Below are 20,363 nucleotides of genomic sequence, written 5' to 3'. Positions count from 1 at the left end.
GCTTAAACAAGGAAACAACAAAAACCTCCAGTACAGTAGCCCTCGAGGACCGACTTTGTGCCCAGATTACACAATGTAAGTGATTTGTCCTTTAAAATGGGATCCGCAGAATATTAGCAAAGTCATTCTACAGTCACAAATCAATGGTTAAATTTTGAGATTTCAGACATTAGTGTAATGAACCAAAAATCTCTACAATAGATGTGTCTCCTCCCACCTCCTTCTGCTGACAGCCGATTTGTTTGCTTTGGGGTTTAATATTTAGCTCACCCACAAGCGTTTTTCCAACCACTTCCCTAGCTGTAAACACAAAGAGCATCGTAAGTAAAGACTTATTTGGGAACACTCGGTGAGATTTGGATGAAAAAATTTCAACAATTGAATTTAATCAGCATTGAATCTAAAAAGCTGGTAACATTGGTTGTTTTCTTGTGTGGAAGAATTAAAATTCTTCCCTTATCACATTTATCATTAGTCATCTTCGTACTTAATTCAATGAGCATTTGAAAAGAGATGGGGCCTCGTACAACAGGTAAGAGCTACTTCATTTAGTTTATATATTTCAAAAATGCATTGACTTTTTTTTGTCTTATATCATAATCAAAAGTCATATTTACAGAGGTCCAAAGATTTGATTAAACCCAGGTTTTGCTTTAAATTCCTTCCACTTCAATAAATACTTATATATGCAGCATAATGCAGGTATAAATATGAGTTAAACAAATGTAAATGGTTTATAAAGTGGATGTTTAATAGTATAATTTAGTTAGAGTAATAGAATTAGCAATGCCAATGTTGAACCTCATTCCTGAATTACCAAAAAAGTTATGATTTGGATATGAAAAAAAAAATTACTTAATAAAATTTAGTTATGGTTTGTACAGCTTAAAGCAAAGAATACAAGGAAAAATAAGTAGTATGAAGCCATATTAATGCACACAAAATCACAGCAAAGTGTTCATATTCAGCTCAAACTTTAGAGAACAATCTAAATATCACAGTATGACACACAGGAAGTGTTGCTGCAGTAATAATCTCTGTACTCCAGTTATTCATTAAGCATCAAAAAACAATGTTTATTACGTTAGTGTCAGTACTTGGTGTACTTTTCCAATAAGAGAGGAAGGGGGGGCATCAGGTTCAATATCTGGACCACCATCATTCTGTAAGTCCCAGGTATAGTTAAGGTTTCTGTTAAAAGTATGTCTAAACATAATCAGCATGTTAGAAGCCACTAAATAAATCATTTTTGAAGTTTTGCATGTTACAAAAGTGTGAAGGTTGCACTGATAGAACAGCAATGTAGATCTAGTGAACTAAATATGGTATGTGAAGCAAAATACAGATGAAAAGTGTTAGTAATGTATGAACGATTGTTTCTTGTAGCAGCAGATTAAAGCATATATATAAAAATAACAAAATTATCTTTTGGAAATCTCAAAAGGACAGCCCCTTTACATTAAACTTTAACTGGGCTTTTCATTAAACTGTTTCCTGTAGCAGTCAACAACATGACTGCTATTTACCGATCTTCATAATTTATTTCCTTTTGTAAAGGTGGAATCAAATGTAACTGTGGATTAATAGGTTTTTAAAGTAAAGGGTCAATATCAAAACGCTCCAAATCCTTAACAAGTCCAACTGATTGCTCCTTTGTTTCCATTTGTTCCCTTATATAGAGCCCAGTTAAAAGCAAAATTGCATAACAGGTCTTCCAATAACATTTGTATCCGTATTTGCCCAAGTGCTAAAATATATCCTGCAGGGACTTCATCTAAAGTTGCAGATTAACAAATATTCAGCAGACATTTCACATCTTAATGCTAGAGAACCACAAAGAATAAACACTAAAAATTGAGAAAGCAACTTGGTTAGTTTTGGAAATCAACATTCGTGTTACAGGACTGTACCTGGTAGGGTCTGTTGAAGTACCCAGCAAGTAGAAGTACCAGTTTATATCCAAGAAAGTCCCAGAAAGGAACCTGCTAGTTCCATGAAGCATCTAAGACGGACGAAAACCCATTCAACCGTCCTGGTATAGTTAATATAGGTAAAACATAATGGACAGTATAAGGTATATTTTCAGAAAAAAAACGGTTGTACATTTTAGGAAAGGTGATTAGCAAAAGGGTCCGATATTATGAGGTCACAGGCAAGTTGGTGAGCTGATCAAAATAACATACTGTCATAGCAAGATGAAACTTTTTCTCTACATTGTTGTGGTTTCGCAAACCAAAATACCAATCTTAAAGATGATAAATAATCAATAACCAGTGTTTTGAAATAAATAGGACTTTATTTATGTTAGAAGATCATAGTTGTGGCTTAAAAAAGATATATATAATTTTTTTTATAAAAAAAAAAAAACACATCTATATGTTTATGTTAATCAATAAGTTCCCTATTATGTGCATATCTGTGTTCTTAGACAGTGCCTCTAAGAATGAAAAAGCTGCCATGAGTGGAAGCTGTGTTGGTCCAGCAAAACCGCGGCTAAGAAGCAGCAGCGATGGAAACATTTACACTAGAAGAACAGCAAGTGGCCGCAGTTCCTTCTCCTCCCTGACACTCTCCAGCCCTAAATCAGGTATAATGTATGTCATGTAGTCTACAGTGCATGAGTCATTTTATTTCTATGGTTGTCGTATCTCTGATATTTAAATAATTTTACAGCAAAGAAGTAATGTGATTTTCATTTAATCAGATTGTCACATTTAGCAGATCTCTAGCAAGGATAAAATGTCTCAGAATTTCTGACAATGTTTCTCTCAAAAAAAGTCAGTAACTTGAAATCAAAGCATATTTTCTCATCCGTATTTCTTTCCCCTTTAAATTTTTTTTCTTACATTTACTTTTTTCTGTATGTTTTAGTCCTGAAAAGACCAGTCAGCACAGAGGAACTTATATCACCAGGAGGCCCCTACATCAAGAAAACATTTACAGTAAGTCTTTCATTTACACAAATTAAAACTCTTTTTTTAAAACATCTGCATAGATCAGATGCTAATTAAAATCTGTCTTTGGTTATTTGAATAAAAGGTGGTTATGTTTCAAAAAGATCTATCTTTTAACAAGTGCAAAGGGGGAACATGGTTTTATGTTTTTTCCCTGTGATATGTGCTTAGATTTTAGCTCATTAAGTTAAAATCCTTGCCTGTGCTTCCCTGCAGATTGTGGGGGATGCTGTGGGCTGGGGCTTCGTGGTCAGGGGAAAGCAACCGTGCTACATTCAAGCTGTGGAGCCTTTTGGTCCAGCCGCTGCTGCTGGGATGAAGGTTAAATAAAAGCAACAGCCTTTCCTTTTCTTAAGAGGGTTTTATTGCTATTTCAACCATTAATCAGATCCATATTTACAGGTACGGCAGTTTGTGATCTCTGTGAATGGTCTCAATGTTCTGGATTTGGACTACCGGACAGTCAGCCACCTGATCCTGACCGGACCCAGAACTGTGGTGATGGAGGTGATGGAGGAAACGGACCAAATGGGAGAAATCAAGTTGAATAATAGTTTTTAGAAGTTTTTTTGTTACGATATAAATTAATCTAATGTTCATATTCTGAAAATGTTATGTGGTTAGAAAAGGACCAAAGGGCAGAGACCCGCTGTGGTCAAAAAGTGAAAAAAGAAAAAGCTCCAGTGGGATGTGAAGCACAAGCAGTGTTAGGCAGGAGGGATCCAGCAGGGAGCAATGATATGATAGAAGCTTAAATACTGAGGCAAGGATGGAAAAATGAAATCTAGCTAAACAGTGGAGATGTCAAACAGTTGAGGCAGAAGGAAAGCAGGGAAACTCTGGAGGAAGGTTAATTTTAATTTATATAAATGGAGCTCAACTAACGCACAAATCTTTATTTGCAGGAACAGTTTGTCATTACAACCTACTAAATATTCAGAACAGTTTTTTTTTTATGGTAGAGGAGATTAAAGTTAACAGAAACAACTAAAATACTGAATAATATTCGTCATATAATTTAAACAAACAGCCAGTTCATTGTTATTTATGGTTTCAAGAAGATAAGGGTTATAAGATTTAGCCTTCAAATGGTTTTGAAAGGATATGAAGGATGTTTGACATTTGGCCGCCTTTACAAGAACATTTTGATTTCAGCTCAAAAGATTATCTCAATTTTGATTATCAAAAAAAGTGCTCTGAGATGATTCAAAAAAAATATTGATAACATAATAAAATATAAAGACTTTTAAACATGTAACCAGTAAAAAAGATAATTTCATGGAAGTTTTTTTCTGTAGCTTGTTCAACATACCTGTTTAGGTGTGCATTTTGATCCAACTGCACCTACTTACGTTAAAAAGACAACCAAACTGAACTACTAATGACACAAACATTCTGGAAACATTTAATTATCTTTAATTTAAGAAGGGACTTTCAAGATTTTTTTTTTTTCAAGAACTTTCCCACATATTAATACTTAACCTCTGCGTCCAGGGTAATATATCAGATAAAGATTTAGGGGTTAAAGAAGATGCAGATCTCCCTTTTCCTAGATCTTTTTGGACTTTAGCCTCGGCCACTTTACTATCTGTCCTTTTACAAACAAACCATGAACAGCTGGGACATTTCCACTGGGCTGCTCACTTGCATACATGTCTGACAAGAAATACACCCTTATAGGACCTCCTGTGACTGTTTATCTTTCCATCCACCTAATTCTGCTTCCCAGAAAGGAAATTAGAAGTGTCAAGTACATGTGTCAGGCAGAGAAACGGCTTAACAAGGATTGTAATACAAATGTTTTGTTTTTTATGTATTTTTGTACACTCTATTCTTCTATTGACATTTTGTAGATTTATATCAGTTTTTCTATTGTATAGTTTTGTGTCTTTACTCTGTATAAATGTAAATATTTTACCAGTTTATGTTACAGCCTTTCTGACCGTGTTGCCTTAATTTGTGTATCAGTTGTAGGAATGGTGCTGTAGTTTCGAACGGTTTTAAGATAATAAACCTTCATGTATATGTTACCCTGTGGAAAATTACACTTGTATTTTGTGTATTAATGTTTTTTATTTTTTTTTTATTTTTTTTTATTTATGCCCTGTAGGTTAATGGAGATCATTGATATTAAAGTATTTTTTCTTTTCTTTTTTTTGACATGTAAAAACATTTTAAATTGTTCCTTTTTTCTTTGATATGAAAATATGAAAACCCCAAAACAGGAATGATTAGTTTCACACGGATGTTTACTACTTTCTTAGCAAAAAACAGTACGCATAAATACAGGAAATTGGCATGCATTCATCGATCATAGTCTCCATATAAAGTACCATTCAGTATTTAATTTAATAAAGATGTCTATGCTTTACTGCCAATAGGTGGCAGAATGGGCTAAGCTGTAGTTGTTGGGTCAGGTCATTTCTTTTCAGTTTTTTTTTTTACTCTGCCATACAAAATATATGAAAAAATATTAGGTTTTCCTCTATAAACAGTTTGATTTCACCTTGAATTGCTGGTCATTATTAGCTACAACATTAAGATTTCAAAACAAACCTTTGTATTTTAAGGGGGTTAAAAAACAATGATTCATTTATTTTATTTTTCCTGTTATACACTGGTAATCAGTGTAAAAGGACCCAAACCTGTTGTGTACTAATTACTGGCCACCTAGCAGTGCAAAAAGGTATCTTCCTGTGTACCCCTAGGAACATTTTCTGGCGCTCAGGACATGAAGCGCTGGGATGAAATGTCTATAATGGAGGGAAGAGGAGCCCCTATGATGTTCTCTGCTGTTCTTCCAGTCTCAGGCGCTGCAGCCTCCACACCACACATTGAGAGAGCTGGTCAGAATGCTCTTTATGTTGCTTCTGTAGAAGGTGGTGAGGATGGGTGGGGGCAGGTGGGCTCTCCTTATCCTCTGCAGGAAGTACAAGTGCTTCTATTTACAAGTACACCTTTATATACAGGTGTACATGTAAACAGACTCAACTGTCTTAAGTAAGAACATACTAAATAATTCCCCCATCCTCCCACCTTTTGCCTAAATCTGCATTAGAGAAATAAGATCAATATGTAAAGTTTTTTTTTTTTGTTCATGCATACTGCCCTCAGGATTACTAGCTTATTGAGACAAAAGTTATTCTTGAACTGGAGAGCTTTCATTAACTTATATACATTTCTTTATGTCTTTATAGCCGCTGTCCCACTTGTAAGAGAACTAAAAGTGATAAAAGATAAAGTCCTTTCATTAAAAATGGTTTCTGTTTGCAAATAGCATAGCCATTCTCTACAAGAAGGTGGAAACTAGAGATTTGATAAACAAACACATTTTAATAAAAGAACATTGGGTCCTTAACAGATCTACAGATCTGTTGTTCTCTTGTCTTGCTGCTTTCGAATTTTCAATGAAGATGAACATTAGAGAGGATTTTGTATTTTGGGACAAAGGTTTAACCTCCTGTTTTCTCTAGGAACAGCTGCTTAATGCTGGACTAGCTCTGTAAGCCGGGTGAAGTAAATCTCACTTCTTTCTTAAAACACATGTGCTAACACAACAATCGCAGACTTTGGAGTTTGAGTGAACGATGTAGAAGTTTGTCTCATTGGTTTGAATTCAAGCTTCTTCCTTCTGAGTTGATATGCTTTTGGGCAAGACACTGCCAGTATTCCTCTGTGCAGCTGTGGCTACAATGTAACTTCCCACCATAAATGGGTAAATGATAAACACTAGTGTGTTGTAACAAAAGTTAATAATATCCTCTAGTTTTAGATAATTTCAACCCTGATACGTTTTGACTTCCAACGATTAAGAAGTTTTCCAAACAGTGTCACGGGTTAACACTTTCGTAAAAGTTATTTTTCAATTGGTGTGGTATGGACCAATGTAGACACTTTAAGTTTGTGTTGATTGTAGTGTTAGTGTTGATTTTAACTCCCTGTGAGTTGAATTAACACCCCTGAATTTGATATTTGTATATGGAGTTCATTAAGTTTCTTTTATCTTTATATTATTATTTTTTATTATTTATTTTTCTTGTGCCTGATGGTCCTTTAAAAAGAGCAGTTTTTGTAGGTTTCTTATAACCCTTCATGCCCTGTGAACCAAGAGAACATCATATACTTAATAAGCCCATTTTTGATTTATAAGCAGAAACAGGTCTGCAAAAAGTAACAAGGAATAGGGAAATCTTAACATCTAAAATTTCTGTGTGTTTCATGCATAAACTTTGGGTGTCACATATAAACCAGCAGAATGCAGTGTGTGTAATAGTTGGCCCTGTTGCTGAACTGCTGAACCCTTCAGAAAATGTCAGTGCTTGACAGGAGGACAGAAAAAGAGCAAAATTACTGTCATTACTGACATTCCCTCCTGTCTGCAGGGAATCGTGCCGGTGATTGATGATCAAAAAAGGCCAAAATGTTTATGAGTATAAAGAATGCAAGCTGCTAAAGAGAGAAGATAAAATATTTTCTGGTAGGTATAGAGAGAAAAAGCGGTGCATACTCTGAAAGCTTTTATCCTTTGACTCTGTTTTAATTCAAAAAGCACCTCTGCCCTGCAGAGAGATTGGAGATGACACTTTCTTTGTGTCAAAATTACAATTTCACAGTTTCTGCTGTGTCGCAGTCACATGTGTTTGTTATAAGTGTGAAAGCTGAGATTTTTTTTTTTTTTTTCGGCAATCCCAGGTGAGTGACTCTGATTTCCAGCTTGTACAGACACATTCCACTACATGAGGAAAGTGGCCCAATGTTAGGCTGCGGATTTCCATCACAATTCAGACTAACATTTTCAGACGTCAGTATTTTGGTCTTGATATATACCATTTATTTTATTTTGAACAAATATATTTGTTTATTCTTGAAGCGTGACAACTTGTGTTCACGTTGTGTTTTTCTGATGTTTATTATGAATGTGTGGAGCATGAAGAGCAGATCCTAGAAACTGAAGGATTTGGGAATCTTAATAAAGGAAAAAAAATCAAAACAGAAAATAATGATTGTATATTCAATATTAATATATTTAACAATATAAAAATGATACTTATACAAACTTTGTTGTCATTTTGTACACTCAGAGTGTATACAACAGGGAAATGAAAATTACCATTATATAGTGCAGCAGTGATTAGAATGTAAACAGTGTAGGAAAAAAGGAAAACAATAATGGTGCAAAAGGCATTAATATGGAAAGGTTCAGTTCAGTGCAAAATAAATATGGTCTGAAATGCAGTAGAACATTGAGTTGCTTTGTAATTAAAGGGATTATAAAAAAAATCAGCCATGTTGGTAGTGCAGTTTGATGTTTACAAGTATGACGCAGAGTCCAGTTTAGAGCTCAACAGTCTGATGGCAGTGGGGAAAAAGCTTCTGCAGAACCTGTTGGTTTTGCAGCTAATGCTGCAAAGCCTTTTCAAAGAGGGCAGCAGGGAGAACAGTGAATGGTGGGGGTGTGAGGGGTCATTGATGATAATACAGGCTCAGGACACACAGCGCTGGAATGAAATGTCCATAATGGAGGGAAGAGGAGCCCCGATAATCTTCTCTGCTGTTCTCACCACTCTTCTCACATTCTTCCAGTCTGAGGCGCTGCAGCCTCCACACCACACAGTGAGACAGCTGGTCAGAACGCCCTCTATAGTACCTTTGTAGAAGGTCGGGAGGATGGGTGGAGGCAGGTGGGCTCTCCTCATCCTCCACAGGAAGTACAAGTGCTTCTATTTACATGTACACCTTTATGTGGTGTACACAATAATTCCCCCACCTGCCCACCTTTTGCCTAATTCGCAATAAAAAAAATAACATTATCATTATGTAAAGTTTTTGTTTGTTTTGTTTTTTGTTTATGCAGTACTGCCCTCAGGATCTTGCTTGCTTATTAGAGACAAGATAAGTTATTCTTGAACTGGAGAGCTTTCATGAATTTATATACATTAGTGCCTAAATAGCCGCTGTCCAGCTTGTAAGAGAACTGAAAGTAATAAAAGATAAAGCTCTTTCAGTGAAAATAGTTGCTGTTTGCATATAGCATAGCTATTCTCCACAGGGGGGGGGGAATATAGATTTGATAAACATTCAAACAAATTTTGATAAAAGAACATTTAAAGGTCTTGATCTACAGATCTGTTGCTCTCTGTTGTCTTGTTGCTTTTGAATTTTCAATGAAGATGAACATTTCATGTTAGGTGGAATTAACCTTGAAGGAAACCACCACAATGCTCTGATTACAGCCCCATAGAAAAACTGTGTGTGTGAGGGAGGCAGCAAAAACCCTGAAACCAAAAGAATTTAGCTAACATACAGGTAAACCCAATGCAGGAATTATTCTTGTTTTTTGCAACATGAAATAATGTTGTTTACTTATTTAATATCACCCTATGAGACAAAAAGGTTAGGTGCACAATATGTAATTATCTGTTTCAACTTTGTAAGCATATTTTAGGTATTTTCAGAACAAAATATATGAGAAAAAAAATCATCCTTTTTCTGTGTTTATTTGCAATTCTCCTGCGATAAATAATTTTTATGAACGCCTACAACCTTGTGCATATTTATCACTCAACTAAATGAAAAATATCAGACAGTGTAGAATAACTAAAAACATGAGGCATATTCGAAGGAATACCTTAAATACTTTATAAGACTTTTCTAAACGTCCATTAAAAAATACACATGCTGCTGTGGTTGAAAACAAATTAAAATGATTTTCAGATGTAATATGTAAAGATAATAACGGATTTGAATGAATGGTGCACAATGAATAGCCCTCATTTCCTGTTATAAAAGTATCTTTGAACAGCATAGCCCAATGAATTATTCGTGATGGTTTTTAATTGAATGGAAATCATTTTCCTCAGCGCCTTTCTGGAAAGGTACAGCTTTGATCTATTATTGATTTTTAGTTAATAAATTCACTGTTCTAATGAAAAGAAAATGTAAATGAAAGGACAGAGGAAGGTCAGCGGAACAGTTTTTTTAAAAAGTGACACAGCTGAGACATCATCATGCAAATCAGATGAGTTTCTTTAAAAAGAAAAAAAAGAACTACAGCAGTGTGAGAAAAAAAGACTTTGTTATTGTACTCACATAAAAACTTAATGTAAGAACTCACTGAGTACAAACTTTTGGAAATACTGTCCAAAACGACAGAGTAAATACCCTGCAGGAATAAAAAATGGTATTAAAAATGAAAAGTGACAGAAAATATATTTTCGGCCCAATACCTCCAAACCTGACTGAAGGGTTGACAGGTCATCACAACAGAGTCAACATCACACATTGCAGTGTGGTTACAGCTCCATAAATATGTTTCAAAAGTAATTTGGTCACTCTGGCATCAACACCAAAATCAACTGGTGGTGCGGTGATTGCAGTGGACAGCAGGATAAATGAAATGTAAACAAGTCACTGATGCAGCTGCTGTGTCGCATTTAAATGACGCAATTAAACAAACTTGTGCTTTAGGGCAAGAAAGAACAAAAAAACCTAAAGATGCAAGGAGCCCTTTGTTGAGGACACTTCTTTATCAAAATCTCTATCCTTAGTGGGACTTCTAGGGGTAGGCCATTGGTGACAATATTACCACACAGCTTAGCTGATATTTGTTGTGCATATAATTTTAAGCAAACGTGTTAATAACGTATCTATATCATATTTTCATTACCATTAAGTATTTCAAAAACTCATTAAAATACAGTATGGCATAATTTATGTAATTCAAAATTGTATATTATCTACAAATATTATGTTCTTTAGATTGTATTATTTTGTATGATTTTATTTTTGACTCACATAATGTGTTTATGTTTTATTTCTTGAATAATGTAAATAGAATAACTTAATAAAATTATTGTTTGCGGATATAACTGAACCTTTGTTGTTTGCTTGTTTTTCTAAGGTTTTAAATCAGCAAATTTACACGTTCACAAAATCTTTATGTCAAATTTTTAATCATGCTTACGTTTCACCACCTTATTAATAAGTGTATGCATTTTAAATGGTGTTTTCACATATGCATTATAACTCTAAACCATATTTAATTCATTTTAGTACGACCCTTATAGTGAGAGAGCATAATTTTGAGTTTTTGGCTTATTCAGCTTTGATAAAGTTATGAAATCAGATGAATGTCTTGACATCATCCAGTTCTTTATTGTATTTCAGTGTTTCTTTAAAAAAAAAAAACTAATTTAAAATCAATCAGGGAGAGATCAAGGAGAGAAGCTTCCAGAATTATTCATAAGTTGGTGTGTTTGATGTGACGTGATGTGGAAAATAAAACATGCCCTGGGTTTGCACTCATATTGGTGCACTGGTGCAGTTTGCTGAAACCAAACAAAACCACATTACATTCCAAAATGAATACAAAGTTCATTGAGTGGGATTGTCTTTTTTCTGGCATTTAAGTTTTGGTCAAAGTTAACACTGAGCAAACTGTGGATAGCTCATAAAGCTGTTTTCTAAACTGTTTGTTTGCTGCCCTCTATTGGATAAAACAAGACAAATCAAATCAAAAAGCTCAATGGACAAGCAGAATATGAATTCAACATGACCGGGCACAAGATTGTATAAAACCTTCAGTGCAACTTGGCATTGATTTTCAAAGAGCACGAATACCTTCACAGACTTCAGTCCTTCTTAATTACATTATTCCTTTCCTGATTTAATCATTTAATGTCTTTGTTGAGATCTGGAAACCCTGTGCGGTTTTTAGTTATTGTTGTTCTTTATAATAAAAGCATATATGGAACAGAAACCAGAAGTGATAGAAATCCTGTTTTAGTTTGGCTTTAGCTTCCTAGTTTATCAGAAATGTTCTATTAATTCTCTCACTCTGTCTCACATAAACAATGTAGGCTATATAACACACTGAAATCCTAAGGTTGTTCATAAAAGCTTCTAATAAGTAGAATGAAAACAGAAATCCCACCTTTCTATTTTCATGAATGCATGAAGCTAAAAAAAAAAGCAGATGATTGGATCATTAAATCCAATTTCATGACTGCTTTTAATGTTGATATAAAAAGTAATATATTAATCTCCCTAAACCCATTTTCACAGCTTAAAATGCATGGGACATATCTTGCAACCTAAAAATATGAGCAGAGGTATACCACCCGCTTTCAATAACCACCTCATAGAATTTGTTTTGATTCTATGCCATTCTGTTTTATTACTATTTAATGTTGCATTTTTCATTGAAGAAACAAATCTAAAAAGAGGAAATCCAACTTTTCTTTATTGCCCCTGTAATGATGGAGACATTTGACTCACTGCAGTGACCCCTGAAAAAATAAAAGCAGACTGCCCCTGTACTCAACCTATTTAGCAGAAAATCTTCTTGTAGCTTTAGCTTTAAAGGCTACTGCAAAGTAAATGTAAGTGGCTTGGATATAAGTTACTGTTGAGGGAATCTATGGCAACTAGATTATTTAAGTTCCATTTTGGGAGGCATGCAGCTCATCATTTGATTGGAACTCCTAAATTTGTTGTTACATATAGTAATAATTAATATGATAATGCAAAAGGCTTCTGAATCCTTTATGTCTGTAAGTTAAAGGCAACATGCATGGCAAACAAACCCATAATAACTCAGGCAAAGCTAGGCTTAACCCTCCCCCTTAGCAGACAGGGGCCCATTATGCTTTCAAGGCTCTGCAGTATCTTAAAGATAAGAACACCTGCACATCTAGAGCCGCAGCTCTGTGTGGTCTCTGCACTATTTCATTTCAAATATCTAAAGCTGTTTAACTCATGACATACAGGGGCGATCATCTGCCTTTGAAGAAGATAATTAACTTTTTTATGTAGAAAAATATAACACAGGGTGTTATCATTAAACAGCTGCTAATAGAATAAATACAGGGAGAAAACATCATACAGCTGGTAAATCACAAGGCGGGAATGCCGGTTCTAAGTTAGTTTACTATGTTAAACAAACACCTGCTTAAGTTTAGGTATGCAACCTAGACTTCTTCTAGACCAGTCACAGGAAGGGTACTTCTATGCAGAGCTCAAATAGCTTTCAGATTCTTAACTTGGTTCTTGGAGGGAAGTCACAGAATAGTTTTGCATTTTCTGATATAATCCTAATTTAGATTTTTATTCCCATGAGATTTGCTTATAATGATCTTTTAAAAAATAACTTTCAGCAGAGATTAAACATTGCTTTCATGAGCATGAGTTTTTTTTATTTTTCTGACACATTGTCACATCTTAAATGTTGCGTTTGCATCAGCTTGAAGCCAAATAATGATCAAATTTAAGATAGATCCAGCTAGATGTGCAGTTACCTTTTATGTCTTCAGAAACGGGATAAAATCAGCACAAGAAAGGGAAATTTCTCCAGAAAAAAAGATTTAAGTATATCCAATAAGCCCATAAAAAGTGAACTAAATCAACATTATTTTTTACAGAAATACCAGGCACGTGCAGAGGGGGGGGCTAAGGGGGCTTGAGCACCTGCCCCTTTTGCTCCATGATCCCAATGTGCCCTTTTTTTTTTTTTTTTTTTTTTATTTGACACATGTACTGAAATTATTATTATTATCTTTTCTTTTTTTGGCAAGAAAAACAATACAATAAGCCCTCCGGTCACATTGTTACCTTTGACCTTTTGCCGGTGACGACGCACTTGCCTCTCGCACAGTCAGATAAGGCGGCTAACTGCGGAGCTAAAGGTAGCGAACATTCCACATTACACTGTGGCCGCTGCTCATTTGGCCCTAAGCAAGATCAACCATGATCGGACGGATGGCTATGTCTTCAGTCTGCACCGCCTCTCCAATGTCAACCTGAATAGACATGTAAGTGAAACCAAATGAGCCCCATGGATGATGCAGTATTGTTTGATCTAAAACACTGTTTACTCTGTGCTTTTAGTCTTTTACATTGAAAATTATGTTTTTTAATTCACAAAAACCTGTTCTGTAATGATTACAGAACAGTTTTTTTGTGAATTAAAAAACATAATTTTTGGTGAAAATACTGGAGTAGGCTTCCTACTTGTCAGACAACGGAAAACTTTGAACGTTGTATAATTTCTCTACTTTAGCAAAGAGTAGCGGTTTAAACGGAGGAAAGTATAGGACGCGGCGCGCCTTTCTCTGAAGAACTACTGAGCGGGAGGAGACAGCCAGGTGAGGAAAAGCTGTTCTTATCTATCGATTCAGTATTTTTATCATACAGACATTAGGCTGTTGTTCTTGTGCTATGAGCTAGCTGCTAGCTAATGACTTTGCTAGCAAAGCAAGATAACTAAAAAGCTTCCCTGTGTCGTTAATGATAGTAGGACATTCTTCAGTATTACTTATGCAATAGGGGCACATCGCCCGTCAAAAACCTATCATCACCATAATGGATATATGTCTGATTTTCTAATTTCCTTTGCTGCATGATGTACATTTCATTTATTCTAGCGTTAGGTAAATGTATCTTGAAGGAGAAATCATCCAGAACTACCATGATAGATATATGATAGATATAATGTATGAAGCTGGTGAAAACAAAACTGCGCAGCTTATGCAAGGAGGATCGGTTGTCAGACCTTCTTTTGTTGGCAATCGAGAAGGATGTGCCAATCATTCACAGTGAGGTTATTAACATTTTAAAGACATGGCTAACAGAAAACTGCTGCTGTGAACAAAAGAGAACAAAAATACCAAAAATGCTTAAAAGTTGGAAATTTGTTTTTAAACAGTAAAATCACCATGACGGAAAATAAGTTTTTGGATCATAATCTTGGATTTAGTTTGGGGGAAAAAGAAAGGCAAGAGACTGAAATAAATAAGACATTGACCTTCACTCAACACAGAAAAGATGAGACAATGAGGAAAAAAAGAAAAGAGAAACTGACAAGAAAAAACGAAGAGGAAAGATTGAAGAAAATGTATATAGGTACTTACAAAATACACTAAGACACAAACAGAGTAGGCTTTTCTCATAGTGACATGCATTAATAAATTGTTTGTTTTGTTCTTTTTTTTTCTGCAGTTCCACGTTAAAGTTTGATGCAGCAGCTCTGCTTTTCTGAATGGACCGTCTCCATCTCCACTGTCAGTACAGTAAACCAGGCAGACATTCTTTTTTATAGATTACAGTACACTAAAAGGTTGCATTGTGAACTTGTATGCATTTTTAACAGTTTAATTCTGTAAAGACAAAATATGTCTGGTGGTCCAGCTCTGATTTACATCTTTGGCTAAATTGCAGGTTTAAATATTGTAATACTTTCCTATAACAAAATAGACCTGCAGAAAGAAATTACTAATAAAATATTTTACATATGCATAGTTCTATGTTCTATGTAGAGATTTCCCTTAGCTTTGATTGTATGTCTCACAATTTTGTAATTTATCATTGTTCATTAAACTCTGAAAGCTATGTGACTTTGTTAATATTCTGTCCTAAAATGCGATAAGATGTGCCCTTTTTTTTTTTTTGAGCACCTGCCCCTTTAGTGGTCTCTGCACGGCCCTGAGAAATACAGATATAGTTGTATAACTAAACAGAGAGACAGAAACAGTAGCATTAAAAAGGCATATATTGTAAAGATGAGGTGCATACGTTTTTTTTATTACTTATACCGCAACTGATTATGCTGGCCATTGCAGTGAATTAAATCTTATCTGAATTATTGTTATTTGTGGAAAAAACTCATTTGCTCTTATCTTAGACACTTTTATTATTTTTCTGCCATGTTCCTTTTTATTTTCATTATAAACCTGAGACAAATATATAAACAATTAAATACCACAGTGTCTCCATACTCTGAATGAATTTTGATTTACAACAAGCACCTGTCCTGTAAGATTGAGGTGTGCTAACTGGGGCCCCTGAAGAGCAACATACACAGCCAGGGGGTCACAGAAATGCATCTTATATACCTGCAGCCGCTGAACTTGCCTGCCACTCAAAGGCATTTTTCTGCAGCCGCGCCTTGCATTAAACAGAGTGAAAGGAATGAGTAGCTTGAGGGGTGGATGGTGAATGAGGAGGGGAACACCCATCAGCCCGCTGCAAGTCTCAACTGAGTAGAGACTCATGCTCAGGTAAAGTGGGCAGAAAAGCACCACAGTAAGATGAGGGAAATCTGCAAGTTCCCTCTTCAAATTAAAAGATAAGTTCTGGAAATGTTTAGAAAGATCAGCCCTGAGAAACTGGGTTATTCTGGGTGGAAATGTAATTTACCTAGATGGATTCACGTGGAAAAATAGAAACAATCAGCTTAAAGTACTGCATTTGATATATATTTTTAGCCAGAAATATTTAAATAAATAAATACAGTTATATACATTTCAAAATAAAAGTTCTCAACATTGATGATCATTGCCTAACCATAAATCAGGTTGGGCTAAAATATTTGCCAACTTTCTGTATGGAAATTCAGCAAAAATGATGTTAAATGGTTTCTGTTCCGTTCAGCTCTTCATTTTTGTGATACAGCTGCCTCATTGTCCTAGCCTTGTTTCTTTGCTCTTGGACAGAAAAATTAAAGGTACCTCTGTATACACTCTATTTCACCAACTTAACAATCCTATATGTCACAAATGTTCTTATAATAGGCAAGACAACATGTTGCCAATAACTCTTTTCTAAAAAATTGTAAAATAGCTTTTGTTTAAGGGGAGATTTATACCTGCTAAAAATTATATTTATACTCGTTTTTACTGGCAAGCAGGCACGTGCAGAGGGGGGGGCTAAGGGGGCTTGAGCACCTGCCCCTTTTGCTCCATGATCCCAATGTGCCCTTTTGGTCCCTTTTTTTTTTATTTATTTTTTTATTTGACACATGTACTGAAATTATTATTATTATCTTTTTTTTTGGCAAGAAAAACAATACAATAAGCCCTCCGGTCACATTGTTACCTTTGACCTTTTGCCGGTGACGACGCACTTGCCTCTCGCACAGTCAGATAAGGCGGCTAACTGCGGAGCTAAAGGTAGCGAATATTCCACATTACACTGTGGCCGCTGCTCATTTGGCCCTAAGCAAAATCAACCATGATCGGACGGATGGCTATGTCTTCAGTCTGCACCGCCTCTCCAATGTCAACCTGAATAGAGATGTAAGTGAAACCAAATGAGCCCCATGGATGATGCAGTATTGTTTGATCTAAAACACTGTTTACTCTGTGCTTTTAGTCTTTTACATTGAAAATTATGTTTTTTAATTCACAAAAAACTGTTCTGTAATGATTACAGAACAGTTTTTTTGTGAATTAAAAAACATAATTTTTGGTGAAAATACTGGAGTAGGCTTCCTACTTGTCAGACAACGGAAACCTTTGAACGTTGTATAATTTCTCTACTTTAGCAAAGAGTAGCGGTTTAAACGGAGGAAAGTATAGGACGCGGCACTCCTTTCTCTGAAGAACTACTGAGCAGGAGGAGACAGCCAGGTGAGGAAAAGCTGTTCTTATCTATCGATTCAGTATTTTTATCATATAGACATTAGGCTGTTGTTCTTGTGCTATGAGCTAGCTGCTAGCTAATGACTTTGCTAGCAAAGCAAGATAACTAAAAAGCTTCCCTGTGTCGTTAATGATAGTAGGACATTCTTCAGTATTACTTATGCAATAGGGGCACATCGCCCGTCAAAAACCTATCATCTCCATAATGGATATATGTCTGATTTTCTAATTTCCTTTGCTGCATGATGTACATTTCATTTATTCTAGCATTAGGTAAATGTATCTTGAAGGAGAACTCATCCAGAACTACCATGATAGATATATGATAGATATAATGTATGAAGCTGGTGAAAACAAAACTGCGCAGCTTATGCAAGGAGGATCGGTTGTCAGACCTTCTTTTGTTGGCAATCGAGAAGGATGTGCCAATCATTCACAGTGAGGTTATTAACATTTTTAAAGACATGGCTAACAGAAAACTGCTGCTGTGAACAAAAGAGAACAAAAATAGCAAAAATGCTTAAAAGTTGGAAATTTGTTTTTAAACTGTTAAATCACCATGACGGAAAATAAGTTTTTGGATCATAATCTTGGATTTAGTTTGGGGGAAAAAGAAAGGCAAGAGACTGAAATAAATAAGACATTGACCTTCACTCAACACAGAAAAGATGAGACAATGAGGAAAAAAAGAAAAGAGAAACTGACAAGAAAAAAACGAAGAGGAAAGATTGAAGAAAATGTATATAGGTACTTACAAAATACACTAAGACACAAACAGAGTAGGCTTTTCTCATGGTGACATGCATTAATAAAATGTTTGTTTTGTTCTTTTTTTTCTGCAGTTCCATGTTAAAGTTTGATGCAGCAGCTCTGCTTTTCTGAATGGACCGTCTCCATATCCACTGTCAGTACAGCAAACCAGGCAGACATTCTTTTTTATAGATTACAGTACACTAAAAAGTTGCATTGTGCCCTTGTATGCATTTTTAACAGTTTAATTCTGTAAAGACAAAATATGTCTGGTGGTCCAGCTCTGATTTACATCTTTGGCTAGATTGCAGGTTTGAATATTGTAATACTTTCCTATAACAAAATAGACCTGCAGAACGAAATTACTAATAAAATATTTTACATATGCATAGTTCTATGTTATATGTAGAGATTTCCCTTAGCTTTGATTGTATGTCTCACAATTTTGTAATTTATCATTGTTCATTAAACTCTGAAAGCTATGTGACTTTGTTAATATTCTGTCCTAAAATGCGATAAGATGTGCCCTTTTTTTTTTGAGCACCTGCCCCTTTAGTGGTCTCTGCACGGCCCTGCTTGCAAGTAAGGGCCATTCATGACGGCAGACCAGCAAATTGGTGAACTAAATCAAACCCACCATTAGTTTCTCAAAACCCTTATCAGCTGACAATGGCCTCAGATTGAGCCTGGAGTTGTTGCTATCCACTGTTACCACATGCGTGCTCTGGAAAAGAGTCTTGCAAGGTCATTGACGAGTGGGTTGGTTATGCTTCCTTCCACATATATCTTTTTACCAGTTTGACGGGATCAGTTAGACTGTTTCCTATTAATAATAAAACTGAGCTTTGTTTAATTGGTCATAACCTCTATGTGATTTGAACACACTGGTATGTAAGAAACATATATTTCTGTATAATTTTAGGATAAGAATTATGTCTGATTTTCTTGAATTGTTGTTGTGCTGATAATCTGAACTAAACAGACCTGCTCACACATTGTTTCCTTTTTTCCCCCCAAAGTATCAGCTGTAGATATAAAGTTTAATGAGTTAATGTCCAAATAGCATCTGAGATAAATACAACATAATCTGTGTGGGAAGTTGAAATCACTATCCACTGACTTTGCACCACACCCGGAGTATTAATTTTTTTTTTTTTTCTGTGAGTATACACTGATTTATATGTAAACGATAAATCAATAATAAAAATAGACAATTTTGACTCATGGTTTAAGCTGCATTATGAAATTTCATGAGTTCATATATTTGAAATGCACTTAAAAGTAGTAACATCTTGCAGAGAATATGTGTTAATATCCATTTCTGCATTGTTGTGGGTTTGGGAGGGATCTACGCAGACCTAAAAAGGGAAATGATGAATGAGGTTAATAAAGATATTTTGAATATTATTTGGTATTTTATTTTGAAATCAGCCACCGGTAGTCTGCTGTGTTATTCAGTGTAACTTGACTCCAGGTTGACAGCAGAGAGTTGTTGAAAGGACTGAAACGGAGAGTCGGTGTGGGACCAGCGAGCCTGTCACTGAGCTGTCCGACGGGAGGCGACTGAACCGGGAAACATATGATCTGAGAAGGTAAAGCTGCTCCCCACTGATGCTGCACACACCTGCACACTGGGCTCCCAGGGCGCAGCCTGGGAACCTTTTTATTGTCACCTTAAAGCGCCTCTCAGTTGCGCTGCTGATGCAGAGACACGCAGGTCTCACCTGCGCTCAAATCAATTAGGACACATCCTGCTGCTTTTGTTGATTTAAAACAAAGAGCAGGGGGACCTATATCGATTTTCCACGTTCATCCAGTTGTGAAACAGCACCTACTTATTATTCATCTATGACATTTAATGATATCAAAATGTTAAGTTCAAACTTTGGAAGCTTTGCTTGTAAACATGCATGCCTCCAGTGATCCCTGTTTTTATTCCTTTTCTCTTTTTTTGAGGTGCCTCAGAGGTGAGATAATTGGAATCATAACTTTGCTTTTATTGCCACGGTTAATACTGACAGAAACAATATTCTAAAGCATGTAGATAACTCAAGGTTTACTTCTGGAGAGTAATTGATTCTTTGCACATTGTTAGTGGCATTAATCACAGTAACAAGAGCAGCTATTAAGGTGACAGTTATGTGTGCTGCTGCACCTCTATCCCCCTGGAGTAACACGTTTCATGCTTGATGCAGCTTGAAGACTGCATGAAGCTCATTCCATGCCAGCTCATCTAACCTTCCTC

General features: G+C 35.6%; 2 protein-coding genes across 4 annotated transcripts in view; both read left to right on the top strand.

The window, feature by feature from the left end:
• Positions 1 to 285: 285 nt before the first annotated feature.
• LOC119779897 (DEP domain-containing mTOR-interacting protein-like) lies at positions 286 to 4,115 on the top strand. 3 transcript variants are annotated; one of them, XM_038279744.1, is made up of 6 exons: positions 286 to 320; positions 476 to 532; positions 2,429 to 2,587; positions 2,872 to 2,942; positions 3,171 to 3,275; positions 3,357 to 4,115. In XM_038279744.1, the coding sequence occupies exons 2-6, from the start codon at positions 514 to 516 to the stop codon at positions 3,513 to 3,515; spliced, it is 513 nt and encodes a 170-aa protein (XP_038135672.1). In that variant the 5' UTR covers positions 286 to 320; positions 476 to 513; the 3' UTR covers positions 3,516 to 4,115. The 3 variants fall into 3 exon arrangements, with proteins under 3 accessions (XP_038135672.1, XP_038135671.1, XP_038135670.1); XM_038279743.1 differs by lacking the exon at positions 286 to 320 and adding an exon at positions 323 to 349 and having other exon boundaries at positions 441 to 532; XM_038279742.1 differs by lacking the exon at positions 286 to 320 and having other exon boundaries at positions 327 to 532; positions 3,357 to 4,114.
• Positions 4,116 to 19,587: 15,472 nt separating this feature from the next.
• Positions 19,588 to 20,363, top strand: part of LOC119779922 (collagen alpha-1(XIV) chain) — a 281,288-nt gene continuing 280,512 nt past the window's right edge. The window contains exon 1 of the mRNA XM_038279773.1: positions 19,588 to 19,710. The gene's annotated coding sequence lies outside the window, so the exon portion shown is untranslated. The remainder of the gene's footprint in view (positions 19,711 to 20,363) is intronic.

This window comes from Cyprinodon tularosa, unplaced genomic scaffold (assembly GCF_016077235.1).
Source record: "Cyprinodon tularosa strain WSP-4 unplaced genomic scaffold, ASM1607723v1 ctg153, whole genome shotgun sequence".
Lineage (NCBI taxonomy): Eukaryota > Metazoa > Chordata > Actinopteri > Cyprinodontiformes > Cyprinodontidae > Cyprinodon > Cyprinodon tularosa.
Note: the sequence above shows the minus strand (reverse complement) of the source record. Positions and strands in the feature narration are given on the sequence as shown.

Bases quoted from the DNA above. Each gene is read 5' to 3' on its own strand.
- LOC119779897 (XM_038279744.1), top strand. The intron at 2,588-2,871 runs GTATAATGTATG...TGTATGTTTTAG, and splicing joins ACTCTCCAGCCCTAAATCAG to TCCTGAAAAGACCAGTCAGC. The intron at 3,276-3,356 runs GTTAAATAAAAG...CCATATTTACAG, and splicing joins CCGCTGCTGCTGGGATGAAG to GTACGGCAGTTTGTGATCTC.